Source organism: Prorops nasuta, unplaced genomic scaffold (genome assembly GCF_024137725.1).
Source record: "Prorops nasuta isolate Cenicafe-Biocafe unplaced genomic scaffold, Cenicafe_Pnas_1.2 PNAS00003, whole genome shotgun sequence".
Lineage (NCBI taxonomy): Eukaryota > Metazoa > Arthropoda > Insecta > Hymenoptera > Bethylidae > Prorops > Prorops nasuta.
Window position 1 is genome coordinate 6,593,794 of NW_027116800.1, and position 15,140 is coordinate 6,608,933.

At 41.3% G+C, this 15,140-nt stretch overlaps 2 protein-coding genes across 2 annotated transcripts; both read left to right on the forward strand.

Moving 5' to 3' along the window:
* Window positions 1–3,880: 3,880 nt before the first annotated feature.
* On the forward strand, window positions 3,881–11,971 carry LOC136785990 (polycomb group protein Psc-like). The gene is made up of 7 exons (XM_066747394.1): window positions 3,881–4,245; window positions 6,842–6,986; window positions 7,074–7,164; window positions 7,248–7,351; window positions 7,581–7,966; window positions 8,048–9,589; window positions 9,682–11,971. The coding sequence occupies exons 2-7, from the start codon at window positions 6,872–6,874 to the stop codon at window positions 11,650–11,652; spliced, it is 4,209 nt and encodes a 1,402-aa protein (XP_066603491.1). The 5' UTR covers window positions 3,881–4,245; window positions 6,842–6,871; the 3' UTR covers window positions 11,653–11,971.
* Window positions 11,972–12,501: 530 nt separating this feature from the next.
* On the forward strand, window positions 12,502–14,943 carry LOC136785947 (uncharacterized). Its single transcript, XM_066747330.1, has 4 exons — window positions 12,502–13,476; window positions 13,552–13,914; window positions 13,987–14,290; window positions 14,364–14,943. The coding sequence occupies exons 1-4, from the start codon at window positions 13,342–13,344 to the stop codon at window positions 14,621–14,623; spliced, it is 1,062 nt and encodes a 353-aa protein (XP_066603427.1). The 5' UTR covers window positions 12,502–13,341; the 3' UTR covers window positions 14,624–14,943.
* Window positions 14,944–15,140: the final 197 nt, after the last annotated feature.

Genomic DNA, 15,140 nt, shown 5'->3' on the forward strand with positions numbered 1-15,140 from the left:
CATATATACATGAACGTAAAAAAGAATCTTGGAATAATTAGCCAAGTGTGAAAAGAAGGAAGTAGGGCTTAGAAAGAGAGAGAGAGAGAGAGAGAGAGAGAGAGAGAGAGAGACTCCATGCCGATTGGCCAGGCACTCTCCCTCGGGGAAGTACATCGACCACATATCGGACGTGAAGAGGGGTTAACTTGCTCAAGCCCAGTGTCAGCCCCTGTTACACGATGCGATGCTAAAAAATAGGCGCATTTTTTTCGTTGGTACTACTTGTATTACCCACGTTTTTTGTTAAATATATTGTAACATTTATCAATATAGTCGTTTTTTCGTATTTGTACAGTGCGGCAGACTCACGGCAGGATCCGGTGATAATAGCCAAACATGATAAAAAATGATCGCAACGGGTAAAAGATGCTGTTAAAGCTAGAGAATTAGGGACCCTTGGTTCGTACATACGCCCCCGAGCGTCGAATCGCTCCGCTGTAGTTGTGGCGGCCACCGGTGTGCTTCCCTTTCTCTCTTTCTCTTTATCTATCTGCCTCTCTCGCTTTCCGATTACTCCGTCTGGCGTTTCGGTACCGCTCGGTCCTCCTCGGGTCGGCTCGGCCCACTCACACTCTCCGCGTGCGCGGCTGTGCGCGGTATTCAATCGCCTACCAACTCCGGGAGTAAGGGAGAGAGGTCTCTCTTTCTCCCCCCTCCCTATATTTCCCTTTACCCAGCGCAATATTGAATCGGCAAGAAGGTACGAGCTGAAAGGTACAAGAGGAGACAGCGAATGTGTAAGAAGATACGAAAAAGAAGAGTGAGGGAGAGAGAAAGAGAGAGAGCGAGAGACTGGCTGTTGTATGTACAATACATGTGCCGCTGTAGGATGAATAATATAGACATGTGCTACAGGAAGAAGGATAAAAAGCACGTCGAGCCAAAAACAGCTCGGAAAACTCTCAACCCCTGCTTCACGTCGATTATGATTTTCTACAATTTCGATGAGAAGCGAAAGGTTTCCTAGCTAACTGCGCATGCGCACTTCGCGTCAGTCGAAGCATCGTGCGTTCCTAAACACGTGGATAATCTCCGGAATCGTATATCGACCGATTTTCTGGCGCAAGTCCGCTCGTACAAGGGAGGAATAGTGTTGGTGTTGGTGGTTGGCAGGTCGGGGGCCGCCCACGCATTAGTCTTCAATGGGTGGAGGAAGGCATAGCACAAAGAGGTTAAGGTTGAAGGGAGATAGAGCCAGCGATAGGAAGAGCGAGCGAGAGAGAAGGAATGCAAAGCCATCTAGCGGCGCAAAAGATCTGTTCTTGGCAAGTGGAAGGGAAGAGAAAACGAAATAAGGACGACAGGAAAACGCGAAGGAAAGGACAGATATAGATGGAATCTAGGAAAAAAAAGCTTTCAAATTATTCTACTCGATTCTGGTTCTGCAGCGTTTTAAGCCTGATTCGCACTCACAGTTTTACCATTAGTCTCGCATATAAATATTACTACATCTATTTTTTTAGAGTTTGTTAAACTTTACTTGTACCATACAAAACGTCTAACTTAAGGCTATATGGCCTAGGAAAAATATTTGTGTAAATCGGTCTTTATTTGAAGAGTAAATGCCTTTATAACTCTTCCTTGTGTTAATAAATTTCAACGAAGCTTAATTCCCGATTAATCGTCGATAGAATTTAAAAATCTCCTGATAGAAAATGCATTATGCTGGGGGGGGGGGGGGGGGGGTTAGGGTGAAAGCTTTTGGAGCAATGGCGAGCACCCTTCGCGAATATTTTCTCCTGTGCCGCGCAGGAAACATCCCCTCTATTCTAAAGCTAGAAGGAGAATATTCAGAAAGAGAGAGAGAGAGAGAGACTGAGAGAGAAACGAGCGAAGGGTAGAGTATCCTACCCTTCGCTCGTCATACATTTCCACTCCTTCTCCATCCAGGGAATGCTAGGATTGGAAGGATGCATTCGGCGTTTCATTAATTTCGTAGGGAGCCCCTTGTAGCTTGTAACAGGTGCCCCAACGCTCGATGCTAAAAAATTTCATCACATAATCATTTGTTCCATATAGAAACCAAGCGTACATTTACCTTGTTTATTCTAATTATACGAATCAATTTTAGGTTTTTATAAAGTCACGTGCAACATGAACGAAAGAAACGATTAGGTAAATTCTGATTTCTGATCGCTTAAGATTGCAAGAAGAAAATTCGTATTGCTATATACTATAAACATTTAAGGCGCATTCATTGTGAAGAAAACGCTTGTATTAAATTGTCGGGAAAACAGCACTAACAATAAGATTGTTTATATATCACACATCTACTGGAACCAACCGGAACCTTGCTCGATCATCGAAAGTATACAGAGCGCCATTTTGGTAGCAACTGTGGTCTTTCACGTACAGTGCTTTTATCTCAACGACCGCTGCTTTTCGGATAGAATTCGAAGCGTTCGCTAAATATTTCCAACAGGAAGAAGCGTTGACTTGTACGTTTGTATTAGAGTAAGTTTGAAGAACTATCGAAAAGTTTAGGGGGCGCAAGCGCGTCAATGTAGTTGGTCGATGTTGCAACGCGGAGATATCTACAGGAAGTACTTGCACATGAAGCTCCGTTATCGTCGGATACTCCGATCATTTTCGAAAATCTTTTTGGTACACAAAATGTCGACAATTGTAACAACCGTTATACATGGTGTACAGGTTAAGTTTACACACTGTGTAAACTAGGCAGCAGAGTGTTTGGTACATAGAAATATAGCTGAGAATTGGAAACGAATGGCAGGTAATTGACGAAAAGAGGACTGTGGTGTACGGTCATCTTGTCGGAAATTCAAGGCATGGCTGCGCGAGTCTCGAAAAGAGGGTCCATGCAGATTTTGGCCTTGGAGCCCTGTGTAGTTGCCGCTTCGTGTGCTTGATACAGACGCAAAGCGTCCATTTTCGCGCATCAAGGGATCCTCTCCCTCATCATCGAAGGCCATCGCTGTGTATAGAAGCAAAACTATGAGTGGGAAAGGAGAACTATGTAATATACGTCGTTCCTTTCCGTTTTGAGGTTAGAATGAGATGCACTGCAACTGTATAGTGATATACTGTACCTGGTGGAAACAGAGGGCGCCTCCTCTCATCCATCTTTCACGATGAGTTTTCCTGCTACTGATGTGTGAGTGAGGAGAAGATTGAGCGTGGCTGGATGGCAGAGCAAAGGAAAGACACGTAGAGAGACAATCGACTGGATTGGGAGGGAAGGAGCAATATAAGGGATAGAATAGGGGAATGAACTGGGATGGGATGGTTGTGACGAGACGAGGGTGGAGAGGGGGGAGGGGAGGAAGGGAGAAAAGAGGAGAGAGAGGAGTACAGAGTACAGTAGAGAAAAACAAGAATGACGAAGGGAGCAGTGGAGAACTATGAGGGTTTTTAATGTGTGGAGGTTAGGACAGAGGGGGAAGGGATCGACTGCTCGTAATAAGGGGAGGGAGAGACGGAGCAACCTGATTGGAGTGTAAAGGGAGAAAGTCAGAGATGGGGAGAGAGAGACGTAGTGTGTAGAGACCGGGAGTATGAAGGACAAGGAGGGTGGGGGAAGAAGAAAGAAGGGAAGTTTGGCGGGTGGGGGGTGAAACGCTGAGGAGTAGAGTGGTGGAGTGCTGGAGTGTACTGTAGCGTAGCGGTGGAGGTATGGTAGTGCGAAGAGGAGAGAGAGAAAAAGGAGTGGGGGAGGGGGAGAGAGAGAGAGAGAGAGAGCGAGTAGAAGGGAGGAAGAGAAGAGGATAGGGTAGGGTAGGGAAACTAAGGGTGGGGGGAAGGGGGAAGGGCACGAACGAACCATTTGGGTTTTCAGCGGTTTAGTATTAGTTGTGCGCTAGACGCTGTGCTACTCGCGTCGGGTCGTTTCTTTAACACGCGGAGATAGAGGTATGGTTCTCTCTGTATTGCTAAAACAGCCTGCGCCGGAGTAGTAGAGGAAACCACCACGAACCGTGGACTCCAAGTGGCGCTGCTGTACAGCGCCCTATCGTGTAACGCAAGAGATAGACATACCTGTGTTTGTATTAGTGTCTGCCGTTTTCACTTCATATGTCGCTTTTGTATACCTCTAAGCACATACACCGAGGCTAAAAACTCTTCTGCATCGATGTTTTTAGCTACTTCGACCAATGACTATCTACGTGGCCTGATTTACATTGGCAATATCTGCCACTGGTCTACTGCTATCTGCTGCTATTGCTGCGAGGTGCACAAAGAAAAGTAAGGGGGGAGAGGGGGGAAAGAGAAAGAGAGAGAGAGTGAGAGAGAGAGAGAGAGAGGGAATAAACTGCCACAACGACCTCGCGTTTATTCTCTCCAGAGAGCCCGTACCGGCAGGAATCGAATATAGAGAGAGAAAGAGTAGGTTTAAGAGAGAGAAAGAGTGTGAGGGAGAGGTCGTGTGAAAGAAAGAGAGAGAGAGAGAGAGAGAGAGAGAGGTAGCTGGGACTGCTTGGGTTTCGCTGCGTTAAAGCCATGGTTGAGAATACTCGCACTGTCGTTGCTGGCAGCACAGTCGCTTCGATAATAGTAGTAGTAGTATTAGTAGTAGTAATAGAAGTAGCAGTAGTACATACATAGTAGTACATAGGTAAGTCTCGCAACTCCTCACTAACGCCCTTCTCGTGAATATGTACGAAGAAAAACCAGATGGATACTGTAGTAAGCTCTACCATCACTCTCTGGGTTCGTCGAAATAGAAAATTGTGGAAAAACAGAACGAATTGAAAGATTCAAGGATGGCCAATGTTAATACGAGTCAGATGCTGAAATATTTTGAACCGGATATGCAGCAATTGCTCTAGCTAAAATAGTGAGCTCGATATTTGGAGCACTTATACACATTAGTACCCAATGTGCATGTGTCACCACTACGAGCACAGATTGGCAGGCGCAAGGCAAGCCGCAACATAGCCGACATGTTTAACTATCGAAAGGGATAGTAGCCTGCCCTTTTTCATTCTTTCATCGAGTATCAGATAAACGTAAGTACAGACGCTCGTCCTGCACGTCGCATTTGATCTGAAATGAGGAAAAGAGACTAGTGAAGGAAAACGTAGCCAAGTAAACAGAGTGTTCTGCTCTCGAGCTGTGGAACTGCGTTGCGTTGTTCCATGAAGAGTGTTGTCAGTGTACTCGTGTAGTGGTGTGGTTGTCGTGCCGGTCGTGGTCGTCTCGCTTGTTCACCGAGTCCTAAGAAGGGTGAGAGGTGGGAGCTACAGGGAGAGAGAAGGAGATATATGGCGGCACGTAGAAGGGGAAAGGGGAGGGAAGGCGGTTTCCTTTCTCTTACTCGTTCCCCCACTCCACACAATCTCGTACCGTGCATGTATAGTGTATATATTCGTACACTGCCATGCGCTTATTGTATCGTGTGTATATATATTTATATATATATATATATATATGCTACATAGTTACTAGTGCTTTGCTCTCTGCTACATGTATACATATACGGTACATGTACACATACACGAGCAATACATCTTCCTTCCCGCCCACCAATCAACTCAATACCCATTTTGCTCTACGTTTGAAATAAATCATCGATGATCACACGACTCGTCATTTTTCACAATAATCGTACGAAATCCCACTGCCTACCATATTCCTCGTTGTCCATTGTGCCAGCTCCGTCTCGTAGCTCTGTCCGTGCCGATATCTTTGCTCGCGTGCTCGAATATCATTCGTGGGGAATTGAAAAAGGGTCTCTTCGGATTCCTTCCTACTTTTCGGGGTACGTTCGTTCGTTGCTACGTACGACGCTTTTCTACGTGAAACGAGCGACGCACGAGGGGACAGCTGGAAACTACGAGCAACTAATCTCACGTTTTCCACCCCACCTTAATGGCCCTGCAAATTCTCCACTACATAAAGAATCTTCATTTTTTAGTGGCTCGTCGACGATGCCGAAGGAGCTTTCTCAAGCAAAGATCGACGTCTGGATCGAGCGAGAGAGAAGCGTTGGGGGCTGTGAACGGTCAGCTGATGATGGAAAATCGAGAGCTGCTTAACGTCTTCGAGAATAGCCATAGAGACCGACTGGTGCTCGAAGAGCCACTCGAGCGGCTCGTGGCAGAGCGTTTCTTATGTTGAGAATACGAAGAAGGGATGAGAGAGATGGAGTGCAATGTCGTTGGGGTTTTTGACTAGAAGCAGAAATAACGTGATATAGACGATCAATACGAGGCAGCAGCGGTGGCAGGTAATCGCGTAGTTGCACGTTGTAGTTGTGCCTGTACGCGTAAGTGGAGATCGCGAAGGACGCTGCTTTGACGGTTCGCTGCGCGAATGGACGATGAAAAAATGGATGGGAAAGAAAGATGGACGAACGAGCGGGATAGAGACCGGTGAGAAGGAGAGGATTGGCGAAACGAGGAGAGGAGAGAGAAGGGAGGAAGGAGAGACAGAGGCCAAAGGCGCACCCTGCTTATGTAGGATGAGGAATGAAGGAGGAAAGAAAGGGGGGATAAGAGGGGTGTCGAGTGTGCAAGATAGAGAGGGAGGGAGGGGAGATAGGGGGAGAGGTCCAAAACGGAACAAGGGGACCCTGGCTGCCTCATGGCTCTCTCTACCTGATTGTGAGAGACCTTCGTGAAAGTGGGCTAAATGTCCCGGCCAGAAAGATACATGTTTTTGCTTGCAATTCTTTGCCATTAATAATTTATGGCTTTTCTTTCCCATGATAGCATTAAAAAGAATCCGACCTTTTGCTTAGTTGGACATTCTTATATGTGTACGACCATGTGCTCCCTTTTATGAACACTGTAAAAACTTTCCATGATTTTGCTTGATTTTCATAAAACGTTAATTGCAGGTCGCAGCACCGGAACAACGAGAATCTAAGATGTCGGGTGTTGGGAAAAGAGCGTATTTGCGGGACGTGAACCCTTATTTGATATGTCCTCTTTGTCGAGGCTATCTTATCGACGCTACCACTGTCGTCGAGTGTTTGCATTCGTGTAAGAATATTTTTTGCTTTGTTTTAACATTGAAATAAAAAGGTTTCGCGTTGCATTGGATATCTTATTTATGATATTTTTGTGCAGTTTGCAGAAGTTGCATCATCAAACATCTCAACACGGAGGCTCGATGTCCATCTTGCAAGCTTGCTCTGAACAAGGCTAAACCTGACATAAAGTAAGTCTATGTCAATACGGTTCATAAAAACTTTAATTTAGGGAAAAAAAGAAACTCACTGATCTTCTTGTTTTTCTTTTCAGGGCTGATCAAGTTCTTCAAGATATTGTATATAAATTGGTACCAGGTTTATATCACAAAGAAATGCGCAGGAGAAGAGAGTTTTATAAAAAGCATCCGGAGCATGGTATAACTATATTAGATTCTTTCAAAGAACGCTGGTTAATTCGCATATAACGATGCAACGCGTCAAAAGTTGCTTTCCATTTACCGTAATGCTGCGATACATATTCATATCGTATTGTATCGCATAGATACATTTGACTAAAACTGCAACTTTTGACGCGTCGATATGCGTAAATCTAGCTTAATAATAGTTTTAAAGAAAAGCATATTAATGAATAATTGTTTAACAGCCGAATCCGCTACATCCGAGCAGAGAGGAGAAGATGTGAGTGGTAGACTTATTTTTACACCCGAAGATGCCGTTAGTTTGAGCCTCGAGTATCTTCCACCCGGAGCAGATCCAATAAAAATATTGTCCTGCGCCAGTGAGGACAATAGTGTCAGCAATAAATCCCTTTTGAACAATGCGAGCAATAATAATGGACAAAACGTACCAAGCAACCGGCGTTATTTGCAGTGTCCTGCCCTTGTCACAATCGCTCACCTTAAAAAGTTTCTCGCTCTTAAATATAGCATCGATGTCACCAGATACACTATCGAAATCTATCATTCGCGTGCAGCACTTCCGGAACATTGGACCTTGATGGACGTAGCGTCCATTTATGCGTGGCGAAGAGTAAGTTTGGATTAACCTTTTATTTTGTCTTTTATTGCGAATCAAATCTTCGTTCGTTAAATCCTTCATTTTTTTGTATAGAACGCACCTATAAGATTCTTTTATCGAGTAGCTCACGAGGAACAGAGATTGGAAGCTCCTCCACACGATAGACCTTCTACACCTGGCTTGGGTGCTAGCTTGCCACCGGTAGACAGTAATCAAGCTAACGATGAAAAGGAAAATAAGAAAGAGGAAAATGAAAAGAGTGAAAATACTACGACTTCAACGAGTGATAATAATGAGAATGATAAAAATAACCGAATACGAAAGATAATAAAGCGTTTGGTAAACAATACTTCGCCGATGTCGTCCGTCTCCTCAGTTACGACATTGAATAACTCAGCGATTATGGTTACATCTACAATAGCAGGGTCAACTGGTACCGTATCAAATACAACGCCGTCAGTGAACGCATCGGACGAAATAAAACAACAGATTAAAACACCTATTAAAATATTGAAGAATCCTGATGGAAAATATGAAGTACTTAGGAAACCACCTTCGATGTGTAATGGATCTGAACTTATTTCCAATGGGACTCCTCCCGTCAAGTCTCTGGCAAGCCCAGAGTTTAGCGTAGTTAGCATAGGCGATGGACAAAACTCAAATGGAGTGAAAATTACGCTAAAACAATGTTCACCCGGTGGTAGCAATAGCAACAGTATTAATAATAGCAGTGGTAACAATAACAATAGCACTAATAATAGCACTAATAACTCAAAAAAACCGAAAGTCACGAGTAACATTTTATTGCGACAATCTGATAAGGAAATTACCACTGCACTTATGCTTCAACGCTTCCACGCGGAAAAGACTAAACAACAACAGCAGCAACAACAATCACAAGAAAAACAACAAGAGAAACAAAAGCGCAGAGTTACATTTATGGAAAAGCCGTTGACAGCAACTTCCACCGATACCCCGAAGAATAGCTTGAAAAAGCCCACTGAGCAAAATGACAAGAAACAATTTTTACAAAGTTTCCAATTAACCGCCAAGGAATTTACCGCCGATTCGGTGCTACCTGATTCGAGCTCCAAGTTGAATTCAACCACCGAAACAAGTGTACCGAGCTCGTTACTTCAAAAAGTATCGGACAAATCGCCTGAAAATATTAAAACGACGAATGTGTTGAGAACCGAAGAAATCAATAAAAGTTCAGATGGTGATAATAACACGAGTACGAATAAAAATAAAATTTCTGAAGGAAGCGGTACTCCTTCGGTAACGAGTAGCGTAGGTGGAAGTCTTCGTGGGAATCAAAAAGCTCCGGTATTAGGTGTGACTAGCAGTAGTATGAAGAGTGCATTAAGTACTAATAATCTATCAAAATTGGATGTATACACTTTTCCAAACGATCCCCCTGTTGTACCTGCTGGTGCAGTGAAAAGAAAATGTCCACCTGGTTTACCCATCTATGATGTTAAACGAAAGAGACAACAACTGCACAGTTCGACTAACAAAAAACAAGCAAATGCACTGCAAAGTCCAGTCAAGTCACCGCGTAAATCTACAACCGAACCAAATTTACCAATTAAAAAACTTGCCAATGTGCTTCCAGATCCAGGTCCTAGTAGACAGGTTGGATATAAAATATAAATTTTAAAATAATTCTTATTTTCCAGACATGTTTTTATGCCGTTTTGTTTACATATTTCTGTTTTACGTTTCAGTGTACGCCAAGTCCAAAAGTATCAACGACGGCGAGTCCAATGCTCTCGACCGACACTAGAAATTTGTTGGATGGTTGTGGTCTGAACATACCGGCTAGTCTTAGTATAACATTGACTGCTCCAAAATCACCGGGAAGCAGCAATTTATCGCCAGAATCTGGCGATCCGAAGGACGTGCGAAAAAATATGTTGGGCAAAGTGAATCCAAGCATTACGTTGAACGATAGATCGGTGGATCCGTGTGTCCTCAAGGCCTTAAAAACAGGAAAGATGAAGATGCCAGCACCTCCGAAGCCTAAACAAATTAAGCAAACGGATCGCGATGCAAGCACCCCGCGCCAGTCTCTAGCTTCTAAAAGGAAGAGGGAACAAAATAGTCGTGATATCCTTGACCTTAGCGGAAATAAGAAGATGGATATTCATCCGTTGAGGATACCACAACCAGTGACGAAAATTAAGGGAAAATCAATGAGAGAGAGTGTACCAAACATTCCTGATCAGAGTCAAGTCGTAACATTTATGGGACATAAATACTACAGAGCACCACCAGGCTCCTTGACACCAGCTGCTTGTCGAATGAACGACTGTCCAATACCAACTCCTGCCCGTACTCCAGTTTATGCGCCAACTGGTTTATCGACCCTTGGAAATGGCTGCTCTCGAACAGGCAACAATTTGTCGTCGGTATTTCCAAGCTTACAAAGCTTGTATGCTCTTAGTCAGGCACCAAATTTGCAACAGTTCCAAATGGATGCCAAATTGAGATTGCCACGAAGTAGCGACGTCGCTTCTCCGACCACGAGTACGGTTAATGTGAGCAATTACAATTGCAGCACTCCAAATAAAACTCATTTGGCGGCTCAATGCGCACCAGTAAAGCCTGCGAGATCTGCTTTGATATCATTGGCAGTACCAATCTCGAAACAATCAGTGGGATCTTCGGTTGTCAGCCAACCGGTTACTGCTAACGCGGATGCCTCAAAATCTGTATCTCGTAACAATCAAGAATCCGAGAATGGCACGAATCATCGAAGTGTATCTCAGTCCACGTTTTCTCCTACAGCGCGAAAAAGTTGCTCCCCGCCCATCGAGCCAACTTGTTTAGAAAGCAATACAAAGACTGAAGAACAGACATCCAGTGCTGGAACCGAACGATCTGACAATTGTTTGCAAGAAAGCAAGCACGCGGAAGCGGCTAGTCCGAGGGTGTCTTCTACGGCCTCTCCTTCGCCTCCCCCCAGTCACGATAACTCCTCGAACGCTAATATCAACGACAGCATAGAGGCGAATAGCGCTACCGATAATGCTGCTGCCACACTTGGTACCTCCACTATAGATAAATTGTCAGCATGTAACAGTAATTGTAATAGTAATAATAGTGGTAATTGTAATGATAAGAATAACAGCAGCAACGGTAATAATGGTAATAGTAATAACGATGTTGATAATACTAAAGGTAACAGTAATAACGATAACGAAGATGGCAACAAAAGCGCAGCACCAGAAGTCTCTAGCAGTAAATCGCCAGCTAGTCCAGATTCCAGTTCCATTACTGTAGAAGTTTCGACTGTGAAAAGTTCAACGGAGCAAACTCCTCCTTCGCCAGCCAAAATGGATCACGAATTATCTGATTCCCCGAATAAGTCCACTCCTTCTGATGATAGCGTTACAGAAAGCGACAAGACTAGAGTTCACTCTTCCAAGTCACCTGAAACGAAACAATTGACTTCGGAAATGCTACAAAAAAGACTACTGGCTGCCTTCCCTTCCAACGAATGGGCTAATAACCCGATTGCTGCTGAACATCTTGGAAATTTTCTCAAAAGCTTAAATGCGTCAATTAAATCAGAAGATAAAGTGGACAATTCTAATCATTGCAAAAAAGAGAACCAAACTTCTGTCAGCGATGAGAAACATGTCAACGAAGATGTTTTGACGAAGGCAAAAAAAGAAGTGGAGAAGAAACTATAAAGCATTAGTTATGTTCCTGTCAACTATGATGTACAAGCTCATGCATAATTGTTTCGCCATAATCCTATCTCTTACTTTCTATATAAATTTTAATCTTTATTGTTAGAATCTTAATCTTAATGTGTTATATGTTATGTTTTTCTTTTTTATATAATCCGCTGATACCCGCTATATGTGCGCTGTATGATAATTGTTATGTTGCTAAACGCGCGCGCTATTACGTAAATGTATTATAGTAGATGTAATTATATATACCGTACATTATTTTTTAAATCATGTAAATATTCTCAAGTAAATGTGAAGCATAACGTTTTTACGACATATGCACCAGATCCTACTATTTTATAAGCGACATAAATCATGACCACGAATCTTAGAGTTAAAGTTAAAGACCATTAATGTCTGCGACCCCTGAACTATAAAAGTTAACTACAACACAATCAACAAAATGCAACTGTTTTAATACTTTGAAATTGTCATATGCATGCAAAACAGAAATAAATATATCATTATATACTTTGAAATAAAAAATTCTTTATTCTTTATTAAAACCTAAGAGGTGAAGTATTTTTTTGCTGATTCTACATTATTCATTGTTAATATTTCAACTTCAAGCGTCTTTAGTTTTAATGAAAAACGAAAAAAACTGCACATCCATATCTATGTTATTTCAAAACTTAAAAAATGGTATAAAATCAAACACTTTCGCGCTCATCCATTTCAGTCTGAAAATAGTCACACTTCAAGTGGGCACTGCCACTGAACGCACTGAACCATACTGAACTGTGCAAGTGCAGTCTGCACTCTGCAGTCTCTGCACGTCTACAGAGGTCTGCACTGCATGGTAGATGCATGGGTATTTTGTGTATTATTGTATAGGTGTCTTGGTCCACGATTCGAGAAAAATCATTTCGAGTTCTATTCCGAGAAATATACAGCCACTTAAATTGTTACTTTTCCTTTGGTGTGAAATATTTCGTATCAAGTGTGTGATTTTAAGAACGCTCAGTGCGCTCAGTTTTCTGTTTTAAATTGTCGGTGATTCGTGATAGTTGTCGCTGGTTGTCGCCAATAGTCGGTCGGTATGTCGGTTGTCAGCTGTATCAGCCGTATGCAACAACTCTAAAATCTTAAGCGTTGTAAATTGCAGAGTAATCTGTAATAGTTTTAATACCCGTACAGTGTGTACAGTACAGTGTAATGTGCATTTGATTTTCTTGAGTAGTGGATCAAAGGAACACACGAGAAAGCTTTGAAACCAACATAAAAATCCACAAAAATATACCCTTATATATTTATTTTACTGTTATTAAATATAGGGTTAAATAATTTGGAGCCTAATCTGTTTGAACTATAAGATTCTTGGAGTGAAAAGTAGAGACACAAAAAAATAATATGATGATTTATCTTTTACTTCATCTCTCAAATAACCAAAATTAAGCCTAAACTGCCTGATCTTATCCATGGAGCAAGTGCTTTGCAATACGTGAGCTTAGTTATCAGCTAGATAAGATAACATTCACCAAAAAATGTATTTTATTCTGATGTTAATTGTTCAGCAGAATGGTTATTTAAGATATAGATTATCTTATACAACCTTAATATAAATTGCTTTTAAGTTGAATTTATATAAGCTTCTGTATCATTTAAAATTTTTGAAAGTTTAAAATTTTTATTGAACAATGAGAGATGCGTACCAAAGGTCTGTTATTGTTCCTTATTTGCATCGTAGGGAGCAGCATTCTCTTTATTGTATTCAGCAATCAGAGACCTTCTATTCAGACTCTGGTTACAGAAACTCACAAACAATTGAAAAACTTCCAGGTAAGGTAGCATTACTAAAGTTTTATTAATTTTCGGCATTTTAAAATACCAATAAAGCATCTCTTTTCACACCAGGAAAATTTGAAAGATGTTGAGGAAAAGAGGTTGGTGACAGATTCTAGATATCTTGCACTACTTGGCCTAGATAACCAAGCAACAGTGGTACCATTTAGTCTAAAGCCTCAAAATACAACTGTAGTGTCCCTCATAAGGCCGGGCAATGAACAACACATCTATGGCTTTGTTAGAAATATTAGCTATTTTTTGCCAAATAATAATATTGTAATTTATGGCGTAGGTTTAAATGAAGACTCTCTACAAAGTATTAAAGGCATCTGTAATTCTACTAAGTGCAGTTTATTATCTTTTGATTTAAGCCTATTTCCAACTCATGCCGAAGATGATAGATTACATGTTTATAGACCTCTAGTTATACAGGTAATAATAATTTAAATAAATAATATAATAATCAATCAGCAGTTAATCTTAATGGATTCTTTTTCATTTTAGAAAGCTTTAAATTCACTAGGAAGTATATTATACATGGATTCAGACATGCGCTTAAATTCATCAGAAATTTCAAAATACCTTTCACCAAAATCTGGAATACTAACTTGGTCTACCAAACATGCCATTAGCTCCTTAACACATCCAAAGATGTACGAATATTTTCATGTTTCTGCCGAAAGTTTCTTTTTTCTGCCATTAATTAGAGCATCGCACCTAGTTATTAAGAACAGCAAGGAAATTAGAGACAATGTAATGCTTCCTTGGGTTCAATGTGCACTTACAAGGGACTGTATATATCCTATAGGTTAGTGTGGCTCTTTAACAATTAGCTTAATAAGAGAAAGAAGAAAGATAAACTACTTATTTTATACTTGTAGGAGCTCAATCCGCTGGTTGTAGATTCAACAAAAAGCCACAGTATCGTTATTCCGGCTGCCACGCTTACGATACCTCTGCCTTAAATATTGTACTTGGTCTACATTTTCATTTTGATGATACACATTATGTTCACCAAGAACGAGAAACTTACTTCAATAGAATTCAAATAGAGGAGATTACCGAGGAATTTCTTACCATTACACGGCAGTATAACTCAAGCGAGACTAGTCTAAAAAGTTTTCTATCCTCCGAGCGCTAATCCAATATTAAGACTCGTTAAGATTTTTAAACTATTTCTATCATCCCAGTGATACGAATGTCGAAAAAGCACAATCTTATTTAAGGACGAATAGGATACGATAGAGAATAAAAACGTACTTGAAAATTGCTTTCACAGCATATGTATTTTATAAGCTTTATTTTATATGATTAAATACATATCACAATTGATGTTTGTACACTCTTTATGAACTATTTAATTCTGTATAGAGTCGATGTAATGTATAAAAACGAATTGATAGGATAACCACTAAAAGAGTTACATTCACTAATTATTCGGTTTACTCGATTTGCCCGCATTGTTGTACCAGTGTACATTAATTTAGATATTAAGATTTAAATCAAATTTCAATTTAAAACTTGTTGTCGCTGCCTCAAAAATTTATTAAATTTTTTTTCAATATAAATATATACATACCGATTAAAATAAAAACACGTGTGTGCATGGCAATCGCGCTTACCACAAAATCTCTCCTGACACGCAGTCGATGAGTCGA